The 25,882-nt window shown below is 45.2% G+C and overlaps 1 protein-coding gene across 4 annotated transcripts in view; it reads left to right on the top strand.

Annotated features, from left to right (window-relative positions):
* Positions 1 to 25,882, top strand: part of PLXNA3 (plexin A3) — a 479,210-nt gene that overhangs the window by 141,916 nt on the left and 311,412 nt on the right. For all 4 annotated transcript variants that reach the window (XM_033922827.1, XM_033922819.1, XM_033922836.1 and 1 more), the window contains exons 4-5: positions 64 to 192; positions 3,262 to 3,362. In XM_033922827.1, coding sequence (XP_033778718.1) covers positions 64 to 192; positions 3,262 to 3,362 — 230 coding nt within the window. The remainder of the gene's footprint in view (positions 1 to 63; positions 193 to 3,261; positions 3,363 to 25,882) is intronic.

Here is a 25,882-nt window from a genome sequence, read left to right on the forward strand (position 1 = left end):
ATGTCTGGCATTGACTTATCCCCTCTTATCCACTATTCATGCAGTTTCTCCTTTCTTCCCTAGATCCGAGTAGATGGCACCCAGGATGTTTTGCTGTATGAGACGGTGCCAGTGGTGGAAGGGCGACCGATCCTCCGTGACATGGTTTTCAGCCCTGACCGACACTCCATCTACCTCCTCAGCGAGAAGCAGGTAAATAGGGGTGAGAGAGGAGGGCTATTGACCAGTGGTCCATTAGCATGGAAACACTCTTGTTTAAACAGATACTTTATCTGTCCACTTTTTGCTGATAATGGTGGTATTGGGGGTGTCAATTTTGTGCCCTCGCCATTAAGTTCGTACACTGCACAATTAGTGAGGGACCTGAGATTTGGGACTTGAGATTTGGAACCTGCTTTTTGAGTATCATAGCTCTGGGTTGCATAACTTTGCTCTCGCTCAGAGGCCACTGTAATAAAGCACCCCCAAGGCAAGAGGAATTATGCGTCGGAGGGCGCAAGATGTGGCAGGGCCTTTAGAGCGCCAGAGCTTGAAGACTCTGGCATTCCCTTTTCTATTCTTGCTTCTACTGCCACCGGCCCAGCCAGCTGAAGAGTGGGTCACAGCAGGAGGGAGGTATAGTGTGCAAATTTCTTGAGCACCTGGCTCTCCAGTGCCCCTTTTCAGGCCAGTACTTAGGGATCAGTATACAACTGGACTGGCACATTGGGCTAGATTCATGAACCTGCCGATCGGGCCCGATCTGGGCAGGTCCGATGAATTCTACAAATTATTATATGCAGATGGGGGCATGCGCTGAACCTCTGGGCCCTGCAGAGATTTTTTAAAACTTTTGGAGCCCGTGGTTTTAACCCGCTTAAGTCCGTGGGTTAAAACCATGGGCTTGCACTGCGGGGAAGAGTGGGAGAGTTGGGGCAGGAAGGCAATCCGGGGCAGCGGGAGAGTCAGGGCTGCAGGAGGCATTCGGGGCAGGCCGGTGTTTGGGGCAGGAAGGGAATCAGGGCAGCGGGAGAGTTGGGGCTGCAGGAGGCGATTGGGGCTGCCAGGGCAGAAAGCAGGGCGGCAGAAGGGCAGGGCAGTTGGAAAGGGCTTGAGCGACTGGTCCTCAGCAGTAGCTTGTTTGTGATCGGCCAGCCCAGTCGGTGTTGCAGGGTTTTGCTTAATGAATCGCCTACTTTGCATGCCTTTGCCCTCATTTGCATGCGCGGATTGGAGGATGGTCGGCAGAGAGGTTAGTGAATAGTGCAGGAGGGAAATCGGGTCGCAAACCGATCGGTACACGGTCGGTTTGCTTTATGAATCTAGCCCATTGTCCTGTATTGTTTGCATTTTTTTTTTTTCTTGCATGTTTGTACATCGTGCTTTAAAATAACAGGACCCCTTATTTCTCTATAATAATTGGCTGGGTGTACAATATTAAAAGAACTACAGTAGAGCTAGAAAATGAACACGCAACAAATATGTAACATGAGTGTTCTATGTAAACTTCAAATAATAAAAGTAATTTGAAACGTCACACGAACAACCAAAATAATAAATATTGAACATTAAGAATGTTATGCCGAAAATCAATTTGCAAACATAACTTTGTGTTAATAAATTATAGGAGGATGCACAACATATATAATATGTTCATATAATGATTCAGAATGTTGTGTGATCGTGGCACCTAGGTACCCCCCAAAAAGAGGGGGGAAAAGCCTCAGACTAATGTAGCAGTATAGAACCAAAAGGTACAAATCAAAACTGCTTTTGATACTTTCACTGGCAAAAACTCCCTCACAGAACAGCTCAGGTTTAGAAAAGGGCAAAGTCACCCGGAGGCACGTTCAAGGACTTAGCTGACAAAAGACGACTTGAGCTCCAATGCTGTCACGTCTTCTCCAATCTTCCCAACAAGCGACCTTGTTTCATCAATGTTTGGCTCATCAGGGGAACAAACAATACAGCTTTGAAAAGTGCAGCCATGCTGAGACCAGCCAGTGAAAGTATCAAAAGAAGTTTTGATTTGCACCTTTTGGTTCTATACTGCTACATTAGTCTGAGGCTTTTTCTCCCTCTTTTTGGGTGCATACATTTTAGATATTGCCCCTGCAGCTTACCATATATACTCAAATATAAACTGAGATTTTGGGGCCCAAAAATGGGGGTCTCGGTTTATATTTGAGCCAACCCCCCTCCCAGACCCTCCGTGGGCCTCCAGTACTGCTCTGTGGTGGTCCAGTTGTGTGGGGAGCCAGAGCTACCGTCAGTCTCTCCCTACCTCATGGCGACTAGCAAACCAGCCCACCCTCGACTCTTCTCTCCCCTCCCAGTCCCCCTGCAGGCCTACCTTAGGTTCCTGGTGGTTCAGAGGTGAGGCAGGAGTGATTCATTTGCGGGTCCTACCCGGCAGTCTCTGTAGTGAAAAATGGCTGCTGCGAGATCCTGTGGCAATCGTTGAGACTCGTGAGAACTCGTGGCAGTCATTTTTCAGTAAGGAGACTGCCGGGCAGGAGTGTAGAGGGATCACTCCTGCCCCAACTCACTGCTGGACCACCGGGGACCAGGATGGGAGAGAACGGGAGGGGCAGGCTGGTTAGCTAGTTGCACTAAGTCGCTTGCGGGAGAGAGGGAGGGATTGATGGGGGCTCTGGCTTCCCGCACCATTGTCCCACTGTGGCAGTACTGGAGGCCCTCAGTGGGTCCAGGAAGGGGAGAGGACTGAATGGCTGTTTGATTGCAGAGCCAGCAGAAAGGGCACCAGGTAAGGGAGGAGGGGTCGCTTCTACCCTGGTAACAGTAATTGAATATAAACCATCGGTTTATATTTGAGTCAACCTTTTTACCTCCTTTTCTGGGGGAAAAAAGGTTATCTTGGTTTATATTCAAGTATATATGGTAGTTAGGATAAGACACATCCTTAATTTATAAATCTCTCTAGTGTCATACTCGGTGGCTTTAGGTCTCTGCCCTTCACCGCAGCCATTTGGACAGTTGTATACAGAAGGGAGGGATAGAGCCAAGTGCAAGGGATTGAGAGAAGCCTTGAGTTCTAATCCTCTGCTCTGCTAAAGAATATCCCTCTTTGAATGTGCAAAAGTTCCACTTTATTTGATTTTAATAATACTATTTTTGCCGTCGGTTTCAGTGCGGGTAAGAGATTTCACTGCTTACTGTTACAGATTTCCAGTCTGGGTGTTTCAGCCTGTAGCTCTGAGAGCTTAGGACATGGTATTCAGATCTGGGTGATTACTCTGAAAACCCCTTTCTTCTTCACAGGTAGTGCGAGTGCCAGTAGAGAGCTGTGAGCAGTACCAAACCTGCGCCACTTGCCTGGGGTCTGGTGACCCACACTGCGGCTGGTGCATCCTCCACAACAAGTAAGTTAGGTGGCAGGGCTGGGGGATGTTGTGGTTCTGTCTTGATTTTGGCAGAGCTAGGCACTGGATTTAGCAGGTATCGGAACTGTGCTGTCACCTTGTGTAAATTAGTGACAGACACGGGATAAGAATGTATAACGAACCTCAGAATGTGATACTGGAGGCATCTCCCCTCGCTCATATCAACTCTTACAGGTGGCTGTGGAAGCAGGATATTATAAGTATAAGTGTGCACTTACAGCTTCTGTGCTGGCTTGTCACCCACAGGGTTTATTTTATGTTTATTGAAAGCTTCTATACCGCTACTATGACTGGGGAGTCAATTCAGAGCAGTTTACATGAGCTTCTATAAAGGTGTTACAGTACAGAATTAGCGGGTTTTTTAAAGATGGTTTTCAGTATAGACTCATTTATACCAGAATCAATCATCTCATAAACTGTATATAATATATATACATATAATAGTAGTATTGTACTTTGTTCATACAAAATCATACTTATTTGTATACATAATACCTGTATTGTGTTCTATGTTGTGTACCTAATGAGGACTAGCCAGGTATCTGCTCTGTGTTGCTTTATTAGTTAAAGTAGACTATGAAGAGGATGGTCTTTATCCCTTTCTTTTGTCGATCATTTTCTTTTTTTATTCGTAAAAGTTTGGAATGACCTTCCTTCAATAATTCGAGTGCTCTCTCATCTACCCACTTTTCGTAAAGTACTGAAGACGTATTTATTTCAGAAATTTACTAATGATCCTTCATTTTCAAATAATCAATCATAAAATATAAAATTCTGGCACAAAAGATATAGGGCTTCTTTTACTAAGGTGTGGTAGCGGTTTTAGCTCGCGCTACATTGCCACACGCACCACACGTCTCCATAGAGCTTGCGTTAGTATTTTCCGTGTAGCGTGGAGTTAGCACGTGCGGCATTGTAGCGTGCGCTAAAAATGCTAGCGCACCTTAGTAAAGTAAAGGAGCCCATAGTTTCTGTTCGAATCGCCTGTATAATTTTATTAATATTTTGTTAACTGAGTCTAGCCCTCCTGTTGGGATGAATCGGTATTTTAAAAAAAATCAAAAATTAGATTAGATTTCTTGAACTTTCCGGTGTCCTTTTCAAGTTTTAATTCCTTCGGAAGGGAGTTCCACCACCTTGGAGCTATCACTGCGAACATTCTTGTCCTAGTGCTTTCCTTTTAGAAGCAGGATTTAGTGCAGAAGAAGGTAGAGTAAGGGTTAGCAAAAGGTTTTTGAACACACAGCGGGATCGTCAGTAAGCATGTTGCCTCCAACATGCTGCTTCTGCTGTTTGGAAGAGTTGAGGCGAGGGGGAGGAAGGCCTGAAGCCTGTGACTTGGAATTTCTGCTGTACTCCTTTGCATTCTACCCCCTCTACTATTTTCTTTAGCCACCTAAGAAACCTGAGCTGCTGACTTGACAGGTGGGGGAACAAGAGGGAAAAGGACAGAGTTGGCAGCTTGGACCCCCATAGGCCAGAAGGTGGCAGAAGAGGCAGACCTGAACTTGCAAGAGTGTGTTGTGGGGGAAGAATTTGCACCCTCTGTTCTCTTCTTCCAATTTCAGTTCATGCCATTCTGAAAGAGAGAGAACATTTTCACAAGAACATAATTGCTATATTGGTACAGACATTTCACCGTCCTTGTCCAATCCATCATCCTCTCCAAACTTGATTACTGCAATGCCATTTACTTATGCCTAACAAAAAAAAGTCTTCAAAGACTCCAGCTTATCCAGAATACTGCAGCCAAGTTGATCTTTGCAAAACACAAATCTGACCATGTCTCTCCACTCCTGTCCAATCTTCACTGGCTCCCAATGATTTCCAGAATCCATTTCAAATGCTCCTGCCTGGCTTTTAAGATCATTCACGGCATCCTTCCTCCCCTAATCCCACTATCCTTAACTCCTCGAGTCCTGACTCCACCAGACCCGCCCAAAGATATAAACTATCCTTCCCCTCTCTACGCGGTATTCTCTATGCAGGTAAACTGGGAAAATCTCTTCTCTTCAAAATCACAGGTCTCTGGAACGCCCTTACTATCCCGTTGCGGAACCTGGGCTCTCTCCAACTATTCCGCAAGCAACTGAAAACTTGGCTCTTCTTTAACATGTAATTCTATTTTCCCCCTTACTCTTCCATTCTATATATAAGCTCATGTAAACCTTTTCCTTTCTCTTCTTATATTTTAAGTTCTTGTAAACCGTGCCAAGCTCCACTTCCGTGGAGAGGATGCGGTATATAAACTTAAGGTTTAGTTTAGTTTAGACCAAAGGTCCATCTAGCACAGTATCCTGTTGTTGGGTTGTTTTTGTTTTTGGGTTTTTTTTAACCTAAATCCTGATATCAGTAAAATGCTTAAAGGGTTCCAGCCTGGAAGAGAGGCCAGGGTAGCACCAGGCTGTTTGCATGTGTCACTGCTTCCTATTTCAGGGTCCTTGTACTGGTAGAAATGTGGCCCTTTACTCCCCCATTGCATTCTCTGATGTGGTGTCTACTTCAGCTATTACTGGGACATAGTTTCAATACAAAGGGTGAGAGAAACACTTTTCTCCCTGTCCTTCATTCTTTGTCTTAGTCACTAAACCCTTCTCAGATACCTGAAGGGTAGTGAATGTGTGTGTGTTTTGTAGTAGGGGGAAGGCAGGCAGGAAGGATATGTTTTTTTTTTTTTGTAGAAGGGTGCTAAGGATGCTTGAACCCTGTGAACACACTGCCCATTCTGCACCTAGTAGGCAGGGGCTGTACTTATGCTGGGCCCAGTTTTTCACTATGCTGGTAACAGCTTTACTGAACAGTAATACCATAGATCTTCACTGAAATCTCAGGTTTTGTACTGAAAACAGGGACTTCTGAAGTGGCCAAACATTGTTGAACTCATTGAATTAAATCCCTCTCAGTTAACCCTTACTTCTGTAACCTTAGTGTTATCAGCCAACTTTCTTTAATAACTTGAAGTAAAGAATAAACGCAATTTGATGATTTCAAGGCAGTCCAACATTATGTAGAATCTTCTTACTCTACCAGCACATCCTTCTCAAAGGGAAGCTGGGAGTGTGTCCACACACCTTGTGGGAAATAACACTGTTCTCCAGACATAGATATTACATAGAAACATAGAAATAGACGGCAGATAAGGGCCCACGGCCCATCTAGTCTGCCCACCTTAATGTCCCTCCCCTACCTTTGCCCTATGAATAGATCCCATGTGCCGATCCCATTTGGCCTTAAAATCAGGCACGCTGCTATTGAACATAAGCTTTATTCGGCTAGCGGAAATAAAGGCAGGAAACCTGGTGAGAGGACAATGTTAGACTTAGGTTTTCATGCAGCCTTACAAAATTGATACTGTTCTCTCCCAGAAGCTAAAGAAGGACGAGCTTAAGCACTCTGGTTGCAGCCTGGCTCTCTGTAAGAAGCAAAGCCTACTGGGGATTTGAGTCCACAGAGCATACTTTGCTTACATATCTTAGCATAAACACTTATATACTTGATTTATACAAGAACCCACATAAAATGGGGGCAGAACAGTACTGTCTGGGAAACGCACATGTTGCTGCTTCCAGACCTTGGCAATTTTTCCTCAAATGTTAAAATTTTCCAACCCAATAAAGAGATTTGCAGTTCCACTTTTTTTTACTAAGCCTATATGTATGCATTTGTTTATCCCTCTGACTCTGTTTTTCCTCAGAGCTGTTACTTCCTTGAGCCCTCTGCTTTGCTTCTCTTTATGAATTACGGTAGTAGGAATCTGTATATAGAAATATTTACACACCTTTATTTTCTTCCTAGGGTCCTTCCTGAGTGGTGCTCAGTTTATACAACAAATTGTATGTGTGTGTGTATGATACCTAAAATTCTGGTAGGACTGTGAGGTATAAGAATTGTACATTTAACTCATCCCCCACCTTTAAAAAAAAAAAAAAAAAGGGGGGGAGGGAGTCTTTGGGGAGAAGGAAAAAGATAGTTGGGATTTTTTGGTGATGGTTTGAATGTGGCACAAATGGGCTGAAAAATGTTCTCTGTTCTTCATTCTAGTACCACTGTTTTATTTTCAGCAATTTATTTTAAGTCTGTGGTATTTTGAATGTGGGGTGGAGAGGCCTCGTTTATTTCTCTGGGTAAAGATGTAGATCCTGTTGAATCCAAGAAAGAACCAGATTCATTATGGGCCATGATGCCCTATATTGGATGGACCTAAGAATTATCCAGTAATGGCTGTGGGCACTACTGGGGACCACTTTCACCTATCATGTCTGGGGCTGTGTGCTCTGGAAAAGTGATCCAATCTGTAATGAACATCCTAGTGTAGCAGCTAGGTTGCTAATTTCAGCTTCAGGCTCGTCTTTCAAGGACATCTTTTATATTGAGGAATATCTTTTTTTTCTAAATTTGTATTGTATTATAACATTTTGTGCAAAAAGAAAATAAAAATCCAGTCAGTGGATTCGGTATAAATTTCCCTTGGTCTGGTTTGTGCGCCCACCCTCCTCAAAGAAACTCTCCAAACAAGCAAAAAACTGAAAAAAAACCAGTAGAAGGTAATTTGCTTTTAAATGTTCCTGTATTCATTAGGGCAGCTTGCTCCCTTATTTTAGGGGAATGAGGAGTGGAAAAGGGTAAGGAAGGGGGTATAATTCAGCATTTGGCCTGCAACATTTGGGAGAGGGGTGGGGAATACAGTCCCACTCTGAACTATGCCTATGCCCAGATTGTATTGGGATCCAGCTCATTTGCTTTTAGGTCTGTCTCTGTGGGTATAGGGGTATGCATTCATGTGGTTACTGTCATTTTAGTGAAGAGCACCCTGCGTGAGTTCTGTCAAAATTACCAGTGTTTCAAATACTTGAAAGAGATAATTTGAAAGTGCAAGGGGGTAATTTTGTTGAAATGCTAAGCAGAACTGTCTACACTGCAGTGTAATGCTTTGGAGGCCTTTATGTGGTGCATTTCTATGTGGGGGGAGTGATTGTGGTAGGAAAGCACTTACTACATGTGATTTTTCCCCCCCCTGGTATGCTTGTGGAGGTAGAGGGCAAGGAAGGGTCTCTGCTTTTTTGCAGAGTTTATGGCTCCTGTGTATACACCACAGAAAGATACTCATGTGCGCTTGTAGCTATGGGGAGCACACAAAGCTTCTACATAAATGCATCTCATGTGCATCTACATGTATGCATGTGAACTTGCAGCGAGAGCAGATGGTAGCAAGGGAATAGGGTGAGTCCCTGCTCTTGAAACATCGTTGGCCTGGGCTGCTGTCAGATTTGACCCTCTTCAAGACCCTCCATGTGCAGTAGTGTCGGGCACTGCTTTTCCCCTTTGGCATGGCGCTTGGGTTTCACCACCTGGCTAGTTTGTAACATGACTATCCCCCTGAGACAGGCTTGATAAGTCGAAACATGGCCGCGTCAGTGGATGTCAACTTCATATGGTTTATTGCTTTTTGTTGGTGGGTTTGCTTGAGGCGTAAGGGTTTCCTCCACTAAAACCATCTTTTTTTTTTTTTTGTAAGGCTGAAAAATAATGCCTGTGCTGTGTTCTGGCTGGACGGCTGTTGCCCTGTTGTGATGCCCCTTGTATGTTTCTGTTGAGCTTGTTATTTTACACTGGTGTTTTTATACAGTGGCTGTACCAAGTTTTATTCTATCCCCAATTCTATTCAGTACCTTTCTCGCACCATTGCTAACCTTAGCGCAATCAATAGGTTTTCCTGGTCTTTTCCTATGCTGATGATATACAACTTTTGCATCCTTTAAATCACTGTATCACAAACTGTGTGCCACGATAGTATGCCCCGGCAGATTCCAGGTGTCCCCCAAGATGCCGGTGAGGAAGAGAGGCGCCAACGCTGGCTGACTGCTTAAAGGACGTGCCTCTTACAGTGAGAGGCACGTCCTGTAGTCAGTCAGCTGGCACCTGCTCCTCCTCACCTCTCGGGATTTCGTTGATGTTTTTATCATTCTACTTCAATAAAAAGATTTTAGCTTCCACACTGGTTGTGATGTCTCCAGTGCCTCTTCTTGTTATTTTTTCTCATGTTATTTACGACACCATGCATAAATCTATTTTTTCTGTAAAAGCTCCTACTTTATGGAATGCCATGCCTTCCCATCTACGCCAAGAATCTTCCATGGATAGGTTTAAATCGAATCTCAAAATTTTCCTGTTTAAGGATGTATATAGTATATGAGAAAAAGAGGCTTTTTTAAACTTCTTTACAATTTCTTTTTATCACATAAGAATGAGACTATTTTAGCTAAAACCTAGATAAAGTATGGCCCATCTTAAATATATTTCCTCTCCCTTTGTTTCTCCTCTGTAATCTTTTCTTTCAAAATATTGTATTCTCTTCTTTTTTTTTCCTTATTGTATCTAGTTGATTGTTTTGGGGTTTTTTTTTAAAGTTTTTTGTTTGTCTGGAATTCTCCATATTTGTATTTACTTTTATTGTAAAACCACTCAGACTTTTGATGAACGATATATCAGGATCTGAATAAACTTGAAACTTGGAATGAACACGCCAGCCCCAGCACAACCTCTGGCCGCTGGAGAGACTTTCTCTCGCTAATCCCCTACCTGCCTCTCATTTCCTCTCTCTGGACTCTTTCCAGTATCTGTTTCTCTTCCCTCCATCCTTCCTTCCTTGCTGTCTGTCCACCTTCCCTTTATTGTTCAGCTCTGGCATTGACTATAACCTATTGCTTCATATTATGCAGAGCTGTCCAACAGAGAGAGATGCATTCCAGTCTCCCTCTCCCTTTGACTCTTCCTCCACCTCCTCCTTCTGTTCGTCCTGGTCTCCTTTTGCCGTTTCTTCCTATCTTCTTTCACTCTTCATGCCTCTGCATATCTGTCTGTCTGTATCTCTCCCCCCCCCCCCCCCGTGTCAGAAGATGACATATCCTCTGCTATCCACACTGCCAAATCTTGGAGAAAAAAATGTGTTTTCATTGGTACAATCCAAGAGATGCTGGCAGGGCTGGAACTCTTAACCACAGGCCTCCGTGCTGAAAGCTGCAGGGTCCTCATCTCAGCTCCAAACGGAAAATTAATTTAACATGTGGGATGTGAACTTTTAGCTGCTGACTCAGGGGCTACCTGACAGAAATGGAAGTATGTGTATGCGTGTATGCCTGTAGTTCTGTGTGTGTGCAGGCACAGGGGAGGGCATAGCCGTTGGTGCCATGCAGGACCCCTCCCAGTACTAAAATTCCACCCCTTCACCCTCCATGGCTCTGCCAGCATTTCACTCTTTCTTTCAAGCCAGCTGATACAGGTTACCTTAAATGATTTCACTAGAACCTTCATCCCTGGAGACTAAAAACAAGGTGCATTGACTTCTCTGGTACACCTCAGTCTTTCTTTTACTACACGTCCTGTTGAAGTCAATTTCTGCTATGTAAAAATTGATAGAGAAACTTCTGCCTCCTGAGGGAACAAGGTCATTTCAGCTGCTGCTCCTCCCAACACCTCACCTCTTTCTTTTCCTGTCTCTTCAACACAGGTTTTTGTCTTCCCAAGGAGTGGCGTAGCGAGGGTTAAAGGCACCTGGGGCAGTGGCGCCCCCCTCCACTGTCCTCTTATTTGCCCCCCTCCCCCACTCCATCCCCCCCATCCCTGCCGCACGCGCCCCTCCCCTTCCTCGTACCTCTTTAAGTTCCCTGGCACGAGCAGCAACGCCAGCTTGCTTCCTGTATCAAGTGTCAGCTCTCCCTCTGATGTCACTTCCTAGGTGCAGGACCTGGAAGTGATGTCAGAGGGAGAGCTGACGCTGGTGCAAGCAGCAGGTTGAAGTTGGTGCTCACACCAGCAAAGGTACAGTGTGTTTGTGGAATGAAGGAGCGTGTGTGGCGGGGGGAGAAGTGGGAATGAGCAGGGGGTGGAGAGGAGGAGGAGTGCTAGCACCCCACCAAAAAGGTGCCTGGGGTGGACTCCTCCCCCCCATTCCCCCTTACTATGCCACTGTTCCCAAGGGGAGGGGAGAAGCAGGCAAACATGTTGGAAATAGGAGAGATTGAAAGAAGGAAAGACCTATTAGTGGTCACTGGTTGGCTAACATGCAGTTCTTCTGTGGGCAGACATGAAGCAGAGCCTGGCACCTGTGGCCCTGCTGTGACCAGTCCACATGCTGGAAAGTCATCTTGTTTAGATGCACACTGTCCAATCAGCAGCTCTGGCTCCTTACCCTTACGATGGCCCCACCTGCCCTGTCTTTCCAGAGCACTTCCAGCTGTGCTTCCTGCAGATGTTTTTATTACTGTCTCTGTCCTTCTCTCATTCCAAAAATAGTGTTAAAAAAAGAGAAGCAGCTAAACTATGCCGGGACATAGAGGAAGAGACTTAGAGTGATGCATAGAGAGGAAGCTGTGGAAAGGAGAGAGATTCTATTTTGAGGGACTGAGCTAGAACTGAAGCCATGGGGGAGAGCAGGTCCCGTACCAGAATTTGGAACAGCATCTGCATGGCCCTTGCTTTGTCCGCCTTTTACAGGTGCATAAAGAACATCAGCACACTGCTTCAGCAACTGTAATGTACGCTTGGACATCATGATCTCCAGCAGCTAGTGATTGATTGATGTTGCAGTTCTTATCAATTACTCCTCATTGTCAATGTTTATTAGCTGTGATTGATGGCTGGCTGAGTACCTGCATATAATTCTCATCTCTCTCGTGCTCTCTCTCACACAAACATATACCCCCATCCCCACATACACTTCGTCTCTGATATGATAGTTCTTCAGACAGTTTGGCTTTTAGTTGGGACCCCAGTGTGTTTCACATACTACAGTGGCTGAGATTGGAATTCAAGCACAGGAATATAGCCCAGTATGTGACTGGAAACTAAGCAGCAGCTATAAGCTGAGAGCTCCAAATCGGACACAAGATCACTCTGCCATAGGGACTTTTTTTAACACTGGGGCCAGACTAATCTAGTGCAAGTATAAGTCTGACCTTGGTTCCGGGGAAAATGGCAGAAGCGCTGATAAAAGATAGCATCGAGGATCATCTAGAGAGGCATAAACTTATGAAAACAAGCCAACATGGCTTCTGCAAGGGAAGATCGTGCCTGACGAACTTATTGCACTTTTTCGAAGAAATTAATAAACGGATGGACAAAGGGGACCCCATAGACATTGTATACTTAGACTTCCAAAAAAGCCTTTGACAAGGTACCCCATGAACACCTACTTCGGAAACTAAAGAACCATGGGGTGGAAGGAGACGTACACAGATGGATCAGGAATTGGTTGGTGGGCAGGAAGCAGCGGGTAGGAGTGAAGGGCCACTACTTGGACTGGAGGAAGGTCACGAGTGGTGTTCCGCAGGGGTCGGTGCTTGGACCGATGCTATTCAATGATTTATAAATGATCTAGAAACGGAAACGAAGAGCAAAGTAATAAAATTTGCAGATGACACCAAGCTATTTAATGGGGCTAGGACTAAAGAGGACTGCGAAGATTTACAAAGGGACCTGAACAAACTAGGGGATTGGGCGACGAGATGGCAGATGAAGTTCAATGTAGAGAAATGTAAAGTCATATACATAGGAAACAGAAACCTGAGGTATAGCTACACAATGGGAGGGCTGTTATTGAGTGAGAGTTCTCAAGAAAGGGACTTGGGGGTAATAGTGGACATGACAATGAAGCTGTCGGCACAATGCACAGCGGCTGCTAAGAAAGAGAATAGAATGCTAGGAATAATCAAGAAGGGTATTACAAGCAGAACGAAAGAAGTTATCCTGCCGTTTTATCGGGCGATGGTGCGCAAGCATCTGGAGTACTGCGTCCAATATTGGTCGCCGTACCTAAAGAAGGATATGGCGATACTCGAGAGGGTTCAGAAGAGAGCGATACGTTTGATAAAAGGTATGGAAAACCTTTCATACACTGAAAAATTGGAGAGACTGGGGCTTTTTTCGCTGGAGAAGCGGAGACTTAAGAGGGGATATGATAGAGACTTACAAGATCACGAAGGGCATAGAGAAAGTGGAGAGGGACAGATTCTTCAAACTTTCGACAACTACAAGAACGAGAGGGCATTCCGAAAAATTGAAAGGGGACAGATTCAGAACCAATGCTAGGAAGTTCTTCTTCACCCAACGGGTGGTGTACACCTGGCACGCACTTCCAGAGGGAGTGATAGGACAGGGTACGGTATTGGAGTTCAAGAAGGGATTGGACAATTTTCTGAAGGAAAAGGGGATAGAAGGGTATAGATAGAGGGCTACTACACAGGTCCTGGACCTGATGGGCCGCCGCGTGAGCGGACCGCTGGGCATGATGGACCTCAGGTCTGACCCAGCAGAGGCACGGTTTATGTTCTTATGTTCTTAGAACACATCCTTAGCTTCCCTTTTCCATTGTCACTCTACAGTAACTGCAGGAGAGACAAAAAGAAGCAGAATGCAGTAAAGTTTGTAGATAAAGGCAGAGGATCCTTAGTTACATGGATGAAGAGAAATCCAGAAGAGAAATCCAGAAATCACCTGTAGCAGAGCGAGTTGGGCAGAGACAAAATGGGTCTCCAGCTCTTATCTGTGAGAAACTCCTACAGTAAAGTGATGTATAAACAATGAGTGGAGATAGAGGCTATACTGGAGTGGTGGCCAGAGGAAGGGTTCCACCTTGTTAGTTGCCATTGACTCGTGTTCGAGTGAATTGGTGACTTACAGATCTAATAAGAAATCGGTTTTATACTAGTCCGGTAGGGTCCTCCAGCGTCATCCCCATGGTTATGTTCAATGTGTGCAGCCATCTGATTGCAGGTCACCCTCTTCGCCTGGTTCCTTCGGTCTTCCTTTTATCTTCTACAGTAGTCTTTCTAAATTCTGACAGTGCAACCAAAATAAGACGGTTGTAACTTCATCATTTGAGTTTCGAGTGACATAGCGAGTTTGATTGCGTCCAGATTCGATTTGTTAGTTCTTCTGGTGGTCCACGGCATGCATAAAATCCTTCTGCAGCACCAAAGCTCAAAGGAGTCAATCTTCTTTCTATCTTGTTTCTGTAGTGTCCAGTGACCACTGAGACAATGAGTGCGTGGACAAGTCTGATCTTCGTTTGGAGTGTTATTACCTTGCCTTTGAATACTTTGTCGAGAGCCTTCATTGAAAGCGTGACTAAATGCAGGGTCATTCTTTCACTGAAGTGACCATTTTATGTACTCCTGCCTCCTACCATATCTCCCCAGGGAAAGTATGCTGAAGTTGTGGTGTCTCCTTTCAGAGCTGTGATTTTTATTTTCCTGTGGCACTCCAAGTGCATTAAATGAATATCACCTGTCTCTGCCAGACCATCTGCTGCCTGTGCCCCACTTCCTTCCTCTCCTCCCCTGCAGTTACTTGCACCTTGTACACTTGGGGAGGAGAGGGGGCACAGTGCTAAGCTTCTCTTGTCTCCTTTAGGCACCTGGTGGTGATAGGCTTTTCTGGAGTGGGGCCAGGCTGGCTTTAGTCCTGCTTCTTTGTTGGAAGGCTAACAACCAGATCTGTAAATCTTTTCCTTCTTGTAACCCTCCACCAGCCACAAATACATTTTATGACCCTCAGTGCTGCAGTTTTGGGAGACCTGGCTACCTCTCCTCACATGCATGTAGGCTTATGTAATTATCAGTGTTTAGGGGGGGGGAGGAAGGAGCAGAAGCAGCTTCCAGCTCAATTGGAACCATTCACAGCTGTGTTATTTCACCCCTGCTTAATAATGCCCTCCCAACTCTAGTGCTGCCATTGCAGTGACTGCCTCAGATAGGGGCCATGCACTAGGGCAGAGATCTCAAAGTCCCTCCTTGAGGGCCGCAATCCAGTCGGGTTTTCAGGATTTCCCCAATGAATATGCATTGAATGCAGTGCATGAACATAGATCTCATGCATAGTCATTAGGGAAATCCTGAAAACCCAATTGGATTGCAGCCACCAAGGAGGGATTTTGAGACCCCTGCACTAGGGTGACTCCTAAGATCCTGCATTCCTGGGCCCGAAATCCAGCAACTACACTGTGTTTAAAAAAACCCCAAAACTATAAAAAGCTTGTTTTCTGCATAATTCTGTCAAAACTTGAAAATTTTCAACAAAATCTGGGATATATCATCCTGAATAAATTTGCAATAAGCCTACACTCAACACCAGCCACCTCACCTAAATGAGGTCACTTCACTACCTGGTTCTTCAACTATCGTGATATTTTCTTCTGTGCAAACTGATCAGGCTCTGCCACAGGAGCATAACGAGGGCTGGCCTACGTGGGCCTGGCCCACCAAGTTTGGGCTCAGGCTTATCCACTTGGCAGTCACAGACTGCCAGCAGCGGTTCCTACATGCTGCCTGTGGCTGACCTGGAAGCCTTTTTGCAGCCGTCAACATCCTGTACAGGCTGGGGGAGAGGTGGGAAAGGAAGGAAAGAAAGAGAAGCTGCCCAGGCTAGGAGGAGAGAAAGAAGGGAAAGAGAGATTGCTGCACAGGCTTGGAGAAGGGAGAGAGATGCCCGCCCACTATGGGCTCAGGGCCCGCCCTCCCCAATTGGCTGGCTGGATACACCACTGCTCTGCCACTTTATTACATTACATTGTGACTTATATTCTGCCAAAGCTCTTACAAGTTCATAGCGGAGGGGCCTTAGGCATCTGAACCAACCAGGGCCTTAGGCCCCTCCTTGGTGCATCCCAGAGTGCACACCACCATTTTGGAGTGGCAGTCCTGCCAGCCGAATGATGTAAGCATCCCTCTGGCCAGACTTTCTACTACAAAGGTACGGTGGTGAGGGTGGGTCTTAGGAGTGCTGGAGAGGGGCCCATAGATTTAGGGGAGTGTGTGGGAGGGGTCTGAAGTGGGGGGTGTTGCTGGTTGGGAAGGTTGGGAACTTTTAGAGGGTGGAGGCAGGAGGGAGTGGACATCCCTCCTGCTGGGGGACTTCTCAGGGTGAGGGGGAGGTCATCAGTTCCAGTGGGAGGGAATGCACTTCACGTTGGGGGGGGGGAGGTTCCCTGCCGCAGCAGCTCAGCTGATGGCAGTAGGGGAATTCTCTTGCTGCAATCAGCTGATGGCAAGGGATTAGGTTTGATCCTCTAATCGGCGCCTATGACAGAATCAGGGTGGATAGGCATGGCTAGGTGTTTGTCCACTAGGGCAGACACGATGCTGTATAGGACGCCAGTATACAATTCTCAGCCACTTCTTAGGCGACTGCTGAGACCGGCGTCCTATACAGAATTTCCCCCCCAATGTACATGTTGCTGTTGCCTGAATTTTTCTTCTCCCCACCTTAGAGCGCTGTCTCTGTAGCATTCTCAGTCCTGGTTGGCCAGGAAGAGGCTGTCTCTGTAGCATTCTCAGCCCTGGTTGGCCAGGAAGAGGAAAACCCTAATCAAGAATTAACACAGGTTCTTTCCATGGACACAGACATCAACTTTTGGTTCACATTGTAATTCTTTTCCACTCTGCAGACTTAGTAAAAAATAGGTAAATCTACAAAAAATCAAGTTGTGTATATTCTGATTTTGCAGTAGAAGTGTTCCCTTCTCTGTTAGGGCTCATATTTCCCTTTGCTTTTTATTCTTTGAAACCCAAATGAAGTTGGAAATAATTATACAAAGGGGGATCAATGTCTGCCTTTCTCCATATAGGGCCAAAATAAATTTCCAAAAAAATATTGGAATGGAATGAAGCTTGGCATGTGGGAAAATCTGATCAGAAAACACTTCAAGTTCAGAAAAAGCCAGACTGGACCTGGAGTTCCAGAGACATAGGCACTCCCCTCCTCCCCCAAATAGCTGAATGTACTCCTATGGGAGAAGGAGTTTCAGCTTTTTTAGCATTATCATAATATACAGTGAATTATAGTGGTTGGGAATGCTTTCAAATTGTCTCCCTGTTCTCTATTCTGTAACTGTCCGGTTTTTTTTTTTTTGTTTTGTTTTGTTTTTGGCATCTGCCTAATCACCACCATGCTAACTGTTCCATCACCCAAAAAATACTTCCTGCCCTACTAACCCTCTAACTGTGCCTACCCCCTGAAACTGCTCACCAACCCCTCCACATAGGGTTGTCCCAAGGGCTGTCTGGACAGTGCACAAGGCACAAGTAAAATAGAAGTACAAATATAGTTCTTTGTCAGCCGTCTCCTCTGTGATGATGAGTAAGTTGAAAGCACCGGGAGGGTGTTGCATAGGGTGCGATGCTGGCTTGGGATGCTTCTGCTTCCACAGCCAACATAAACACAGTGATTATAAATCCCTATCTCTGATGGGGTGCGGTTGAATCATTTTGATGAAAATTTCATTTTCTTTGTTAATTCTACTGTGAAAAGTACGGACAGACTTGTACAGTTTTCTTATTGGTTGGTATGTGTATTAGCCAAATATTTGTTGCTGTGGAAAGAGTCAGATGAAAGCATTGGCAAGGTAGGCATGTGCTATGGGTCTAAATATTTAGTTGTGGCGGTGGTGGGGGAACCCTGTGAAATGTGCTTAGGACTTGGAAGGTTAGGAATGACAACAGTCTGGCTCTTCAGAATTTTACAGATTTTTACATGAATGTTCGAAACTAGAACAATGGCTAATGTGTCTGCTCATTTTTGAGTTTAAAACCTCCATATGCAGTTCTCTGTTCCTTCCTTTTCCTTCTCCAATAATGTGAGTGAACCTGTCCTGCCTGTGTCCATTGTAACTAGCATAGTGGAGAGCTGCACAGGAATGGGGGTCATGGGAATCCTGCAGGTATGGAAGAAGGTGCTACAGGTTTCCTGCGAGAGTTTAGTAAAAATCTCTGGCATCACACTGAGGGCCAGATTCTCAAAACTTAGGGCTCCTTTTACAAAGGTTTGTTAGCGTTTTTAGCGCGCGCTATAGTGCACGCTACCTGAAAAACTACCTCCTGCTCAAGAGGAGGCGGTAGCAGCTAGCGTGCGCGGCATTTTAGCGTGCACTATTCCTTATGTTAAGGCCCTAATGCACCTTTGTAAAAGGAGCCCTTAAGGTTGCCTTTAACGGTTCCAGCCGGTTTACCATGCATGTATTTTAGTGGCGGATTATCAAATGGCTTACTGTGGTCTTTACCGTGCTTCCTAGCAGTTTCCGATTCTGCCACGCAAATGGGCTCATGAATATTTAAACGAGCACTGCGGTGGATTCTTCAATATTGTTGAGTGATTCGCCAAGTGCGGCATCGGCTTTTGGTGTCCAAAAATCAGCAACTGGTCTGGGGGTGCTGGTATTGTGAAAAGCGCATTTCTGGCATGTGTTTTGACTGTGGCTCATGAAAATAAAAAAACCCAAACTTACATGATTCACATAAATTACAGTTGTTTGTTTTTTTGGTAGGGGTGGATAAAAGCACGCTTCTTGTGCACGCGTATTATAGCTGTTTCTTATGTGTTTCTGGCTGTGGTTCATGATAAAATTTGACATTAAAAACAAATACAAGATTTGCATGAATTATAGCAGTTTTGGGGGGAGAAAAGGCATGTCTTATGCATGTTTGTTGAAAGCCGACGTTGCATCTCTCCTCCCTTCCCTTCATCCAATAGCTCTGGAATGCCTGTGATTGACGCACCGCTTACAGCATTGCTTTTCCTGGCACATGCGTACATTTACATCTCTTTTGTGGTGTATTATGCACATGTTGCCGATCACTATCACCAGCGACTCATCTCATGTATATTTAGAGAACCTTCGCTACTCTCCGCCAACCTCATTTGCATGTGTGCTTTTTTTTGAGAATAACTCGCCGTTTTGAAATCGCTACAATAACGGTTTTGACACTGGCCCATCGTTTTTTACCATAAAGTTTTGAGAATGTAGTCCTGAATGAGGCTATTGGAATGCCAGAATGATGTTTAAAATGCCTAGAAATAGAGGTCTGCACAGGAACGGGGATCGCGGGAATCCCGTGGGTCCCGCGGGGTTCCCGCGGGAATCCCCCCTAACCCACGGGACTCCCACGGGGACCTCCCCTCTGGCCCACGGGACCCCCCTCTAGCCAACGGGACTCCCATGGGGATGGAAGACTTTGGAAGCAGGGTTCGTCCATAGAATATAATGGACAGGTCAGCCTTAGTAAAAGAGGGGGTTTATAAGTTATTACCTGAACAGAAAACAAAAAAAGGGTTCCACCAAAGAGATTCAACAAGGAAAACAGCAAAAAAAACTGTGGAATTGATGATCCTGTCAGAAGTAATTGCTGCTTTTTATGGGGACAGGAGGGGATGGAGGTAATTCCTTGCGGGGATGGGTGGGGACGGAGAGGATCCTGGTGGGGACGGAGAGGATCCTGGCGGGGATGGGTGGGATTTCGGTCCCCGTGCAACTCTCTACCTAGAAAGGCAGCCAGAACACCAAACTGAAGTCTGGAATACTCATTGTTTCTGCACAGGCTTAAGAAATAACTGCTTTCAGTTAAGAAATACAGGTTTTCCATAAGGTTTTAATATTTATACTCTGTAGAATCTGAAAGAAAGTTTCAGTGAGGTATTGAAGGATTTATGTACAGATAAGAATGGGAATGGAATAGATTAATTGTGGGGATGGAATAGATCTTGGCAGGTATGGATGAGTTTGGGTTAGAGTCCAGCGGTGATGAGAGGAATAGGTGAAATTTCTGTCCCCTTGTGCCCAGGGTAGACTTGATTTAAATCACAATTTAAATCACTAGTTAAAAAGACTTGATTTAAATCATGCCTGTGACATTATGAATAGATTAATGGAATTCATTTACCAAAAAATGTTAAACATTGCATGAATATATAGCCTAATGCTACATAATTAAAAACTAATCCTAATTTCATGATTAACTTTTGGACTGTAATATATCTTAAATAGAAAACTCTCTTTAGATAGATTTTTCTTCAAGAAAGCATTTTATTTAAAAAAAAAAAAAAACCCAACAACAACAAAAAACACACCCAACAACAAATTTTTGATAGTTATCCACCCTGCTTTTTACCTCTCTGTCTAGACCAATGGTCTTCACTAACTTTTTTAAGTTGGAGCCACTTTGGATCCAGTGAACTAAAGGAAACCACCAAATATCTCCCCATGTGAGGTCACAACACTGCTGACCAGGGTGTTTCAATGACATATACCCCAACAACCCACCTTCAAACTGGTATTGGGCGAATTCTGAAGAAGGTGAACATTTCTAAATGCATTCTCTTCATAACTGTAATCAAATAAGGCCACATTCAAAAAACTTCAATTAGATGGGCCATTTGGCCTTTACCACCATCTTTCTATGAGGCACGTGGGATCTTTCAGAAAGAGAGAAAGAGATTATGGTTACTGTGGATGGACCCATAGACTCGTTATGCTCACGCCACGTCCCAGTCTTGCCCTTGGCCTCGCCCTTCTCAGTCTGCTCATCTTGGTTGGAAGGTCATGCGCGCATGACGTCACCACGTTGCCCCTCCCAACACGATCTGCTTTTCAAAACCTGGACAAAGTGCGGGGTTTTGAAAAGCCGTCTGGATGCTTGGACATGGCCCTCTAAAAAGAGGACATGTTCGGCTAAATCTGGATGTTTGGTAACCCTACGGATGGGCCTTTATCTGCCATCATGTTTCATGTTTCTATATACTAACTAACTAACTAAATCTGTTGAGAAATGCCTTAGCCTTCAAGTATGTGTTTCTTCCTCCCATCCACTTCCCTCTTTCTCTCATGAACTTGGTTAGAGAGGCAGAGAGTAGCAGAAACAAAAATCCAGTATGATGAGGGCTACTCCTGGTCCTCGAAGGGCACCTATTGGCCCCCTAGGTCCTTGCATTGAAGACCACAGCTCTAAACTGTAAGTAGGATTCAGCCAATGGGAAGGCAATAGGGGTGGAGCACTGGAAAGTATCTCTGTCACAGGAAGGGAGGAAGAGGTTCTTGTGCTGTACAAGTGAGAGTCTGTATGCGTAGATATGGAGGGGAAGGAAGTAAAAGAAATGAAGCACCTCTTCCAAAAAAATGCCCTCGTGCATTTCTGTGGCAGAAGCATTTCGAACAATTTTAAAGTACACAAACATAAATTCACTGAGCACTCTTCTTCACACACATTCAGGGACTGGTCCCATACCCATGGTCTGCCATTTCTCCCCCTCTCCTCCTCATCTGTGATCTGGTACCTCTCCCTCAATCTCAAACTGCCCCCACCCTATTTTACCTTCAAACTTGTACCTAAAGTCTCCTGTGGCTTTTCTTCTCTGGTGTCCTGCCCCCTCTGACACAACTTCTCACCTTTTAACTGCGTCCCACCCTGCTGAACCCCTCCTCCCCCCAAGAAATTGTGTCAGAAGGGGACAGGATGCTAAAGAAGAGAAGCTGAAGGGCCTTTCGTGGGTGACCTTAAAGACAAGTTGAAAGGTGGAATGCTGGAGTGGGGAGTTTAAGAATGAGGAAGAGATGCTTGACTGGGGCTGTGGGAGCCTGACAATGAGGGAGAGGTGTGGGTTTGAGAATGAGGGATAGGTGCTGGACGGGACTGGGGGAGTGTGAGAATGAGGGAGAACAGTTTTGCAAGGGGGTCAAAGAAGGAGAGAGGTTCTGGATGGGAGGGTAAGAGGAGAGCGATGCTGCATCAGAGTCAATGAGGGAGAAATGCTGGACAGGGAATTCAGGTAGAGAAAAGAGAGATTCATTGAGGTGGATGAGGAAGAGAGGGAATGCGGTGAGGGAAAGAGGTGCTGGACATGGGAAGAACAAGAAAGGAGAGAGGTGCCAGGGTCTCCATGGAAAGAAGAAAGAGGGAGAGCTGCTGGTCCTGCAAAGAGGAGACAGAACAGGTGCGAGGAAAGAAAGAGAAACACTTTCTGGACCCCTCGGAGTAGAGAGCAGAGAGAGGAAGAGATGTTGTCTGGGGAGGGATACAGGAGAGAAGGAAAAGAGGGAGATATGCTGCATGACTGGGGGGGGGGGATGAGAAGGGCAGACATAGGGACATAGAGTTATGTTGGACAGGGCAAGAATATGAACATAGACATGGGATATGCTCACTATGGCAGGAAGATAGGGGCAAGGACACAGGTGATGATAGATCAGTTAGATAGAAATGCAGAAAGAAATGGATGATGGACATGGAGAGAAAAGAAGTACCAAATAAACAAAGAGACTCTGGCAAGACAGTTAAGAGAAGAACGAGAAAAGCAGAAACCAGATACTAGGACTAACATAATAAGAAAAATAAAATGACCAGGCAGCAAAGATAAAAAATAGTTTTTATTTTCTATTTATTGATGAGAATATATCAGTTTTTGGAATGTGCTTCTACCAGAACTGGTTTTAAACATGGCTGGGGCCCATCAAAAAAAGTCACTCATTGGCCGTCAATCTCCAGCATAGTGGTGGTAAATCTCCAGTTTTTGGGTTGGGCTACCCTTGGCGTCTCTATTTCTGTGCATGCACAGACTCATTCAACCACATCATGTATACACATCCAGGTGTACTTGCACTGATATAACTCTATACACACATGAGACATACCAGCAACCCCCATACATACAAAACAGACACACACACTGGTAATACTGATAGATGGGCTTGCACATGCAGAGGGGCTGGAAAGAATTTTGTGAACCATACTCTCCCTGCTTTCTCTATTTGTTCATGTATACATATATATTTTTTGAGAGATGCTGTGTTCATTAGATTTCACTGATTTTCTGTGACATCTGGTGCATCTCCATTCCAAACCCCATCCATGACAGCATGATGGAAAGGGGTGGGATGGTGGGGGGGGGATACTTCCTTGCACCTTGATCGATGGCATCCTTACAAAGCTGCCCATCTCTGCCCTTACCCACTTTCTTAAGATCTATGTGACCTTAGGCAGGCAAGGCAATTGGAGAGTCTGGTGAAAGCCCATTCCATCCCTGCCCCCCTCCCCCTTTGGCCTTACTTACTTATATAAAAAGAAACATCTGTCAGGTTAGGAAGAGAAGCATGGTTGATGGAGGGAGAGTCACTGCTTGGAGAGGCATTGGGCTCGGATGCCTCCCCAATATGCTCAAATGGGTCCAAGGCTTGAATCCTGAGGGATGACAGTAACATGTAGCCTGTGTGTTGATGGTGTGGAGATACTACCAAAGCGTGGTGTGGCAGTAGTTGGCAAGACCGGATGTAGAATGGAGTGATTCTTGCCATATTTCTCTCCCATTACCTATCTTACAAGAGCGCCAAACTGATGTCCATCCTGCTGGGAAAACCACACCTTACCCAGAATTTCAGGCCTTTTGTGTAGTTTCTGTGGTTTCTCCATCAAATGGACCTCAGTGCAGTGCTCCTACGTTAGTAAGATGGGTGACGCTCCTCCTTTTGAGATAGAATCGGGCCTTCTAGGTCCCGGATGCATAGAAGACACTATTCTATAATATGTGATGATAGAAGAGGCTGTGAAATATTGGCTTTAAGTGTTTCTCAACAGTTGGGCTCCTGCACCAGACAATTCTCTGCCATCCTCAGCGCACACATTCTCCTTTTCATTTATTGAATATTTTAAGAGGAAGCGGCGCATGAGCTGCCGGATAGCAGCCAGAGCTTAAATGCTTGCCTAGCCACTTTGATCTGCTTGTTCTTCTGTGTGATGGATGCTAGTGGTAGCCTGTGCCAGGAAAATCCCCAGATGCAGCCCTGGTAACCTATGGGGGATTGATTGAATTGAGAGAGTTGTGCTCAGAGTGAGGCAGTTCTTTGTTGTTGGGGTTGTGATAGTTTTATATGTCTGGGGCACGTGGCCTGCTTTACAGTGGCCTGTCCCAGCTGGATCGGAACCAACCATGCCAACTTGTAAAGCATCCATATCTGTTGTCATTCCTTCTAACTACCCTACCCCCTGCACCTCTTAAATCCCTGGTAATTCCCACCTAAGTATCATGCCATAATTAAATTGTAAAGGTCTTTTGAGCAGGGATTGTCTCTTGTGTGTTTATTGTACAGTGCCATGTGTGTCTGGTAGCGCTTTAGAAATAATAAATGGTAGTAGGTAACGTGGGGAAATTGTGGGCTGGGAGGGGAGAGAAAATCGGTCTCCTCCCTCTTTCTGATTTGGAGTTTATCACGGTCGTCTTGTTGCTGTGTAAGTTTTGTCGTCGTTGTGTTAATTGTAAAGGAGGAATAGAAAACCTTTGGGTAAGATGCAGTGCGATCCTGAATGTCTTGATCCCATCCAACTTTAATAGATTTCTCTCACTGCCCTCTAGTTTTTAACCTTAATTGTACTCTTTTCTTTTTAAAATTGTATTTCCCCCTGCTATCCTGTTGTTTTCATGTATGTTACATCTTGTCATTAACAAGTATGTTAATTGTTCCCCATCTTAATTTTTTAATTGTTAAACGCTTAAAATTTATGATTAGCATTTCATCAAATTGTAATAAACTTGAAACTCGTCTTGACGTCTGAATGGTCATGTGGATTAGGAGATTGGGAAGGATCAAGATCATGCCTTTGTCTTGCTGACCGGCAGTCAGTGGCGTAGCAAGGGTAGGAGGCACCTGGGTGGTGGTGCCCTCCTCATGCCCCCCTCTCTACCCCCCCACCCCCCTCCTTCAGCACCACACTCTCGTGACCTCTCTTCCCACCCCCGTAACCTCTTAAAATCTTCACCGGGGGCTTTCCTGCTGATGTCACTTCCTGGCCCCGCAATCAAGAAGTGATTTCAGAGGGAGCCAGGCTAGAGTAGTTGCTGACGCTGGCGAAGATTTTAAAGAGGTTCGGAGGACGGGGAAGGGGAGGGCCAAGTGTGGTGTGGGGGATGGAGAGGTGTCAATGACCCCACTAAGACTGCGCCGAGGGCAGTCTGTCCCCCCTCCCCTCTCCCCTAGCCCTTTCAGCTAAGTAAGGGGAAGAGAGCTACTAGCTTCAGCAGGTTAATGCTCAAAAAAGGCATCTATAAATTAGGATGCTTGATTACACGCTTCTCTCAAGTCTGCAGTGAGTTACCTACAGCAATTCATTAACACAAAATAAGAGATAAATCTCCACCTGCCGAGCACTTAGTCCTGTCAAATAACCTAAACAGCAAGCATTACAATGCCACACACCCACCTTCTGATTTAAAGAATATCCATTTTTCCTTGCCTGTTCTGTCTGAGAGGTTTTCAGGGCAGTTTGGTCAGAGGAGCAGGCTTTTTTCTTGTGGCAGCCACGGACAGCGTGGCAGCTTCAGAGCTGTGTGATCTGTTAATTGGAGGATTAGACAGGGAGATCTGATTTTGAAGGAAGATTTTTCTGGTGTGTTGAGCTTTGAGAGCTAATGTGCGAACGGGGCAGACTTATCCATTAGGCACAAAAGGCACAGTGCCTAGGGCCCCACTAAAATGTGTTCATTTTTTTAAAATCAGAAAGAATCAAAATGTAAAATTATTTATTTCCATACCTTGCTTTTTGGTCTTGAACATATACATAAGAATAGCCTTACTGGGTCAGACCAATGGTCCATCTAGCCCAGTAGCCTGTCTTCCCGGTGGCCAGTCTCAGAAGCCACCTAAACGACTTTTAAGAATCGCACACAGGCATCCTATACAGAATCGC

This window comes from Geotrypetes seraphini, chromosome 1 (genome assembly GCF_902459505.1).
Source record: "Geotrypetes seraphini chromosome 1, aGeoSer1.1, whole genome shotgun sequence".
NCBI classification, from domain to species: domain Eukaryota; kingdom Metazoa; phylum Chordata; class Amphibia; order Gymnophiona; family Dermophiidae; genus Geotrypetes; species Geotrypetes seraphini.